Source organism: Ctenocephalides felis, unplaced genomic scaffold (genome assembly GCF_003426905.1).
Source record: "Ctenocephalides felis isolate EL2017-DRISC unplaced genomic scaffold, ASM342690v1 CF-g0.4_SCAFFOLD_01492, whole genome shotgun sequence".
Lineage (NCBI taxonomy): Eukaryota > Metazoa > Arthropoda > Insecta > Siphonaptera > Pulicidae > Ctenocephalides > Ctenocephalides felis.
Genome location: NW_020537646.1, coordinates 56,610,381 through 56,620,277, shown reverse-complemented (window position 1 = coordinate 56,620,277; position 9,897 = coordinate 56,610,381). Strand labels below are relative to the sequence as shown.

The following is a 9,897-nucleotide window of genomic DNA, read 5'->3' as shown; positions in this document are numbered from 1 at the left end:
ATTAGTTCTTCTATCGATATTTGACGTTATTTTAAAAACAAACGAAATTACACTGAGGATGGGTGTCCTCCACCAGTGGAGTTCAAATTATTTTCACTTTTGATCTTGAGACTAAGATGAACCTAATTCCAAAATTTCATACGAATTACAGCACAGTAAATTATATGGAGACAACCCTTTCCATATATGTGAAACCATCCCTGATGAAGGATTGAGTGAGTGTGGGAAAGTCCGCAAGTGGATTGAGTCGGAGATTGTCCCTCAGGGGCGTCAGTCGAAAGTTTCCGTTCTTAAGCGTATATGAGTTGAAGGGATGAGCGCGGTGTAGTGCGCATCAAATTAATGTTTATGATAATGTAAGTTAAAATAATGTTATGGGGGGCAGCGTATCGAAAGCTGTCCCCAAACCGAAAGTTTTTTTTTTTTATTTATTTATTAACTGGCCTCGACTCCTTAGTCATCCAGCCATTACAAATTACAATACAAATATAAATATAAACTAAGTAGAAAATTAAAATTAAAAATCACAATACCAATGAAGAATAGTTACAATAAACAAACCTAAAAACATCCTACTCTATAGCCTTATATTAGATTCATTTACAAAGTCTATCAGTATTCTGTACAAATCAATGTTATTACTACTAATGATGAACCTAGCATTTATAGGAAATGTCACATTCCGCTGTTGAAGCTTTTTAAACAGAATTATTCGTTGCCTTTCATACAATGGGCAACTCCACAATATGTGATCTATTGTGTCCAGTACAGTGCTGCACGAACAGAACGGGTCTTGTTTGATCCCAATCCTAAATAGATGGACATTGTTCTTCGTGTGCGCCAATCTTAATCTGCATATTGTAGATATCTCTCTTCTATTCCAGTTAAATTTTTCAAACCATGTATTTCTGGACACTATCGGTTTACACGGTCGGAATAATATTCCTTTTGACGCTGATTCGAGATCAAATATTTTTTGCCAATGCAACATCCCCATTTTTGTGATCTTTCGTTTCAGATCCACGGCAGGAGCTTTTTTAATTAAAGTGGCTGAGTTTTGTGCCTCTTTGGCCAGGCTATCCGCGATCTCATTCCCGGTGATATTGTGATGGCCTCATATCCATACTAATTCGATCTTGTAGTTATTGTTGTTTAGCTTTTCTATTTTTTGTAAACAGTCGAATATTAATGGATTGCCATAATCTTTAGGCATATTTAAGGCATGCAGTGAGGACATGCTATCAGAAAGAATCATTGCCTTCTTTAATTTATGCCTTCCTTAATTGATGCATTGTTGATAGCCGTCAATTCTGCAGTAAATATTGATGCCCAATCTGGGAGTTTAATTTGAAGCTGTATATCCTGGCTTGGTATGTATACAGCACAGCCAACGCCGTCATCAGTTTTTGAGCCGTCCGTATAGATTTGTATATACTTTTCCCATCTAGTGTTCAATAAGGCGTGCAATTCCAGATTGATTATTTTCTTATCCATATTCTTTCCAATGACTAATTCGTCTGATAGGTGTATATATTTTTTGGGAATCGTTGCTTTCCAAGTCACTGTGTAGTAGGCCAATCTGTTGCTTATTATTATGTTATCTTCTAAAGACTTTAATGAATGAAAACCAGCAACTAGCGGAGGGATCGGTTTATTAAACCAGTACCTATTATTGAAATGCCAAACTGCCAGTGCCTCTAGCTGATCTTGAATCCATGAATGATCAAAATTGACTTTTTTGATCAAGAATCTATTCGTTAGTACTTGTTTTCTTATATCTAAGGGAGCTTCCCCGGCTTCAGCTAATAAAGAGTTAGTGGGGGTTGATTTTAAAGATCCCAGACATGTTCTTATAGCTGCAAATTGCGCTCTACTCAACTTTTTATGTAAGCCTGCGGACAATCCTCCGTAAATTTGACAGCCATAGTCAAAATGGGGTCTAATGATAGCTTTATATAAAGAAAGACATGCATTTGGGTGTGTACCCCAGCTGGTGTTACATACTCTTTTGAGTAAATTAATCCCTTTCTCGCATTTGAATAATATCTCGCTTATGTGCTTGTTGAAATTTAATTTTTTATCAAAAGTCACACCCAGGATTTTAATGTTTTCTAATATTTCGATTCTTATCGTATCAATAACTATTACATGCATATTTTTGGGAAATCTATGCCTGGTAAAAATTATGCTTTTGGTCTTCCTCGGTTTCAAAACAAGTCTATTATTCCGCATCCATTCCAAATCTTTTGATATGGCATTAGCCATTTCTGCTCTGCAATGCTCTACTGAGTGAGAAACTGTGTACATAATCAGATCGTCCGCATATTGTAGCTTTTTGACTCTTGTCCCTTCTGACGATATAAAGTCTGCCATATAGATGTTAAATAGGAGAGGGCTCAGAATCGAACCTTGTGGGATGCCCGTATATGATGTCCTTGGCCCTATTAGACGATTCTTATTTCTCACGTAAATTTTTCTATTGGATAGCAGTGACATTATAATAATAATAATATTGTCTTGTAATTATGTAGCTTCTTTTTGAGAATATTATGATCAACATGATCATATGCCTTTTCAATATCTGCCGTAACTAGTAGCACTTCTTTTTTATATGACAATGCACTATATAGATCTACCAGTAGCTCGCTCAACAAGTCGATTGTACCTTTTCCTCTCCTAAATCCGAATTGATATTTATTTAATATACCCTTTTTCTCTATGTACCATTCTAATCTTTTTTTTAAAATGCTTTCAAAGATTTTCGTGAGACAAGGAAGAAGCATTATTGGTCGATAGGACTTATGATCACTTGGATTTTTTTGCGGTTTTAATATTGGCACTAGCACCGCAATTTTCCAATCTTCCGGGATCCAACTTGAATTTAATATAAAGTTGAACATTTCAACTATTATACATTTGAATGCTTTGGGGCATTCTTTAATCATAATGTATGTGATGTTATCAAATCCTGGAGAGCTGTTTCTTTTGTCTTTTAGTGCCAGTTCTAGCTCCTCATAATCAATGCGTCCTTCGATTTCATGAATTGCGTAGTCATCACTTGTTTCTTCTGCTTGGTCTTGGGAGTATTGTACGGGACCAGGTACAAAGTCAGGCGTATGGATCTTCAAAATTGTCTCACAGAAATTGTCACTCATTTGCTGAATTGGGGACTCGCCATTATTTTTATTATTTAATCTTTTTACAATGTTCCATAATTTATTAATGTTTGTATTTCTATTGATGGAATTCACGAATTCAAGCCATTTTTCTCTTTTTTTTGTTTTAAATAGTTTTCTAGTCTGTGCTGTGATTTTTTGGAGCTCCAGGTAATTTTTGAAGTTGAATTGAGCTTTTAGTCTTTTAAATGCTATTCTTCTTTTTCTAACTTGAATTTCGCATTCATTATCCCACCATAAAGCCGGTTTATTGTATCCGATCTTGGTAATTTATACTGTTTAATGTGCTTAGTGGCTGCATTATTTATTGTTTCTTGAATAAAATTATACATATTTTCAGAATCATTTGGAATGTATGATGTCTCTAAAGTCTCTTCGATATCTAATCTATACTCATTCCAATTTGCCTCCTTAGTCATCCATTTTCTGCCTGGATACCATCCCACTCTCGTATTACATTTGAATTGCATCTTTATTAAGATAGGCAAATAGTCAGAGCCTACATTATCTGGTATTACGCTCCAATGAAGTCTATCATGAACAGAAGGCGAACAGAAAGTCAGGTCGATGGCGGCTGATTTCTTCCTAGGCGTTTGTGCTGTCGTATGCGTTCCGTCATTCAGCATTAACAGATTAAGGCTATCCACAATATTGTAAATAATAGCTCTTCCTCTGTCAATTATTTCATTACCCCAAGCTAAATGTTTGCTATTGAAATCTCCTGTTACAATTATTCTGACAGGAATCTGTTCGATGATATTTTTGATTAAATATAGATCCTTTGTTGCCTGTGGTGCGCAATAAATTGAAACCAAACAGAACGGAGTAGCCGATTTAATTATTACCGCGGTCATTTGCATGTCTCGGTTACTTAGTGAATGTGCGAATTCTTCGCATGGAATGTTATTTTTGATCAATATGGCCGAACCACCGTAGCCGTCCTGTCTGTCCTGTCGAAATATGTTATACCATTTGAATTTAACTAATTGGCCCTGTTTCAGCCATGTTTCAGTAAGAGCTGCCATATGAATTTTCTTATGAAACGTAAGATTTCCGATGCTTTCCTTATTTGCTCTTAAAGATCTACAATTTAATTGTAAAATATTTATATTATCTAAAAAATTTATATAAAAAAATAAACACATACCTAGAAGAAAATCTGGTAAACACTAACATTATGAATGTAGCTTTACGAAACACAATATTTAATTATAAGGTAAGGTTAACATGGCGTGGAGCAAAATTTATATACACAGATGGAGCCAAAATAGGGAATTTAGCAGGATGTGCAGCTTTTGAACCAACAAGCAATACAGTCAAATACATCAAGTTGCCAGAATTGACTTCTATCTTTACTGCTGAACTTATAGGCATCAAAAACGCAATAAAAATTATTGAAGATAATCATATAGAAAACTGTGTCATTCTAACCGACTCTCGGAGTGCAATAGAGGCGCTAGGAAAAATAGACAGTAAGACAAATAACATTATTTTGGAAATACTGGAGGCTATAGAAAAGTTAGAAAACAGGAAATATAAAATAAACATTGTGTGGATGTAGGCACATGCAGGTATTAAGAACAACGAAGCTGTAGACAAATTTGCAAAACAGGCTTGTCAATTCGGGGAGGAAGGACATAAAATCCCAGCTTCGGACCTAAGACAGAAACTGAAGCAAATCCACTACATCAATGGCAACTCAATTATACAAAGTTTCTAGAGAAAAAAGGACAGAAGTATGGATCAATAAACCCGAAAGTATCTACAAAACCTTGGTTTAAAAAAATAAAACAAACTAGAAAATATATTACAAATATATGTAGGATACGACTAGGTCACGGGAGGTATCGACAGCACCTAAATAAAATTAATATTATCAATTCCCCAGCATGTATATGTGGGTATGAGGAAGAATCCCTTAATCACATTTTTTTTTTTGAATGTCCCCGATTTCAGTCTGCAAGGGAAAAATTTTACGCTGCAAGCTGCAAAAAGAGAAAATTGAGTTTCCTACTAGCGTTCATCAAAAACTTCTAATTAGTTCTGAAAGCATACATAATATTATTAATCAATTTCTTATGGAGAGTAGTTTAGAAATTTAATTTATAAATTCAACATCATATTGTATTGTATATTCAAAGTTTATGTATATTGATTAGTATTTAAAGATTTTTGTATATAGATCTCTCTGTAAACTAAGTGGTGGCAATATGATTCATATCAGATGCCATTATAATAAATAAATAAAAAATAAATAAAATAAAATAAACCCCATTAGTTTGTGTATATTTTGTCAATACAATCAAACTGGAAGATTTATACACTTTATCGTATAACACAACATAATATAATCCATCCAAGTATTTTTTGGTCTTTCGACTTATTGATTACGTTTCAAGTTTTTCACATTTTTTCTTGGATTCTGGATTTTGTGTATAATTGTAAATAATACTACTGAGCTTATACAAAATTTTCAAACTTTTGCGAGGAGAGATAGAAAATAAATTAAGTATTTCTTTTTTTACCTGCTTTTTGAAAAGTTTAAAGTGACATTCGGTGAATTAAAGTAAATATAAAGTATATATGTAGAGCAGGGCGAGGCACAAAGGTCCAATTTGACTTTGAGCAAATATAAACTATATTGTGAAAACCCTAAAAATTATATCACAACAAATTACACATATCAAACGAACAATTATCTGAGTTCAGTAAACTGCCTTCTACTTCATCATTGTAGAAATGTGCTTTTTGATGTCGTTCAAAAATTTGTTATCTAGACTTTTTTACCCTATAGGCGGGGTAACTTGAAACGGGCAGGTGGCAAAAAGATTTAAAGCCTTATTATAGTTTTAAAGGTATTTTACAAAATAATTACATTTTTAACTAATGCTTAAAAACTACCAATGGAAGAAAATATTTTATTATGGATTCTCATAGATTACCGTTTATCTCCCCCATTTCAAAGATTACCGTTTTCAAATCAAGGTTGTAGCTGGCTATACATCTTTTTTCCTCTACTTTCAAATATTGTTGTTAAACAATGCTTAACTTTACTGATTTTTGACATATCAGTGGTGGACCTTTTTAATCCTGGACCTTCATATGTTACTATCTATTCTGCAATAAATTCTGGGAAATTATAACTAGAAAAATGTTATTCGACAAAATGTCCATTTGATACCAAATTTAGGTTCTGAATTTAAATACCATAAATAAAAAAAATATAACTTAGAAAATGTTTTATAAATACCAATGAGTATATAATTATACAAATGAGATCTTTCAGAGCACCGTGTTTGAGAAAAATATGCCAAAAAGTGCATTTTCATATTAACATATCAAAAAAGTAATTATAAGCAATTAAGCTTATAAACTAGATCTAGTTATAATCTAGTTTATAAGCTTAATTGCCTAAATTGTAATTGCGTCTACATAGGTGAAACCAGTCAAAACTTGCACAAAAGAACATCACAACACAAAAACAACTCTAAAAATAAGAACCAGAATAAAACACAATTAACGGATCACATTAATCAGCTCAAACATAACATTGATTTTTTTAATATCACGATCCTTCATTTCGAAAATAATTTATTTAAAAGACGATTTAGCGAAGGTTGCCTAATATCTATACACAAGGAGACGGCCATAAATTTAATGACTGACAACAATTCGCTCTGCAATGACTAAAAAATAATCCTCGACCATTTTCAAAACACCACCATATCTGAATGAAGCGTGTATTTTCATTATTTGATTATTTTACAAAAAACATATATTTGCCTGTGTTTTTTACACTTTCGCAAAATTTGTAAACACAATTTATTCAGTATTTAGACGTCAGTCAATTTGTACACACTAGAATGTAACCAAAAAATTGTCAAAAAAATAATTAGTTTAAATGTTTCAGTTATTAATAGCTTGGTTTATCACAGTGTAATAGTGTAGTGTATTTTTGTTCAATTAATTTTACTCGATGAAGACCGAAACGTATGGATAAATAAAGTATTTAAAAACTACTTTAGTTTTTTTTTTACTTGGTGTTACTGCCCGATTCTAAATAACTCATCAAAATATATATCAACACGAAACTCACATATTTCAAAATATTATATATATATATATATATATATATATATAAATATATAATGTAAAATAATAATATTACTATTACGATTCTTTGCCTTATTTTACATAAGAAAAAAAATGGTAATATCAAAAAATTTGCTGAATCTGTATTTAACTTTTTGAACCCCTTCTTTAAACAAAATTCTGCTCTGTTAGTACATGACTCTTATTATAATATCATCATTTTTTTAACTTTCTGTAGGGTGAGTCGAAAATGAAAATTTTTATATATCTTTAATGTTTCAGAGTTTTCTGAACATTTTGGCATACCTTAGAAAAAATGGATCTATGTGTAGTGTGTGTGTGTGCGGATACAAATTTCGGGACGATTTTGGGAACACGGTTCAATCGATTTCAATTATTGAGATTGCTGTTGATAAGGAGGCGTGCTGATTAGTTTTTGGCGATGGCAGGTCTAGCCGTTCCGAAGATACGGGGCAAAAAGTGCCAAAAACGGTAACTCTGTTTTTAAGAGAACGGAGTTCCGATTTTAATAATTCAAAAAACATTTTACTTATATTGACAAAATGAAGAACTGATCAAATTTTTACGAAGGCAGGTCTAGCGGTTTCGTAAATCTAGTAATCTAGTAAAAAGCTGCCATATGAATTTTCTTATGAAACATAAGATTTCCGATGCTTTCCTTATTTGCTCTTAAAGATCTACAATTTAATTGTAAAATATTTATATTATCCATCTTTGGTTGGTATTTCTTATAATTATATTTTTCACTATCTTCTAACTTTCGTTAGAATTGACTACACTTATTTTATTGTGTATTTCATCTTTATTACGATTATCTATACCTGTTTTATTATTTTGGTTTAAGTAATTCATAATGGTATGTGTATCCCATTTTAACTTATATATAATTGCATCTATCTCTTTACATTCTTTATTTCTCTCACATTCTATTTTTTCTCGAAATTTATTTGTCAATTCTATAAAATTATTTAATTGTCGTTTATTTTCTTCCTTTTTATTGGTCTTATTACTGTTTAGGCTTAGTTGTTCTTGGTTTCTTTTTTCAGGTTTTTCAGTTATCTGGTCTCTGTTAAATCGATTGATCGGCCTCAAGTATTCTGTTCGACGTTTATACATAATATTTCTTGGTTTATTTATTAACATTAATCTGCCTTTATCAATGTTAATTTCTTGTTCATCTAAACTATTCAATAATTCATATTTATTTTTATGCCTGTGTGAATCCATTTCGGTATTGCCATTTAGTCTCGGAAACGATGAATTAAACCCCGGATTGTACGGGTTGATCTTAGCAGCCTCAGCATATCCCTTTTTCCACATCCTGTTTTTAGCTTCAAGATAAGATATGTTATGTAGTGCCATTATTTCTTTATTTACTTTGAAGAATTTACATTCTTTGTCGTTTGCTTGATGATTTACATGGCATACTGCACATATAAAGTCTGACACGATATGGCAATTTTCATGAGAGTGTTCTTCTGAACAATATCGGCATCTTATCTTGCTTTTGCATTGATTTTTTATATGTCCATAACGACAGCATTTGTGGCATTGCGTTACAGATTGAATGTAATGACTGACAGCACACCTAACCGAATACTTTGAGACGTATTCTGGCAGATAGTTACCCCTGAACACTATTTTTACCATTTGTGATTTCATATTTATTTTTTCTAAGTTTCTTTTTTTAATGCATTTGACATCTAATATTTTGATATCCGATCTAATAACATCCATGATTTCTTGCTCATCCATGTCGGGTTCAACGTTAAAAATAATGCCGGTTCTGTATAATTTATGTCTTGAGATGTACGTTCGTGTGTTAAATTTTTCCAAAATTTTCTCTTCGATTAATTTATTAGCATAAAAGTAGTCTTTAAATACTAATTTGATTTTGTTTCTCCCGATCTTTGAGATGTCTATGATATTTTTGCTTATGTTAAGCGATTGTTTGAATATCAATCTGCCTAAAGCTAGATTGTGAAATCTGCCAATGCTTTCGTTAGTTGATTCCGCAAAAACCGTGTACGGTCCTTCATCATATGGTTCATAATAATTAATTTCTTCGTTTATTTTATTATTTCTAGTGTTATCTTCATTTGTCATATTACTTTCTTCATCCATCATTTCTATCCAACTTTTACTTTTTTCAGTGCTGCTGAAACCTGGGTTATCCTCCATATTTTCATTTAATGTTGTTACTTTGTCTTGTTTAGAATACAATTTTATCAATTTCTTGATTAATTCTTCAGGTATATTAACCGTTTTTAAACTAGCTTTATTCTTGGTTCTTTTATTGTTTTTTTGCAACATAACTTTATTGTCATCACCATTTGTATTATATAAATTCACTTGATTTATCGATGTATTATTATCACTCCGCGAGTTATTTTCCACATTGCTCGGCAAAACTGTTGTATTTAACAATTCACTGTCGCTTTCTTCCGAAAAATCACTCTCCATTACCTCATCATTATTGATAACATGAATCGATTTACCTATTTGGATACCTGTTTCAACCTCCGTGCTATTGTTTTCCTTATTTATAACTGCAGGTATTGATGCCCCGCCGGGTTCAAACGGTTTATACTCTATTATTCAACATTAC

The 9,897-nt window shown here is 32.2% G+C and overlaps 1 protein-coding gene across 1 annotated transcript; it reads right to left on the bottom strand.

Moving 5' to 3' along the window:
* Window positions 1-1,263: 1,263 nt before the first annotated feature.
* Window positions 1,264-2,373, bottom strand: LOC113371428. Its single transcript, XM_026612056.1, has one exon. The coding sequence runs from the start codon at window positions 2,371-2,373 to the stop codon at window positions 1,264-1,266; it is 1,110 nt and encodes a 369-aa protein (XP_026467841.1).
* Window positions 2,374-9,897: the final 7,524 nt, after the last annotated feature.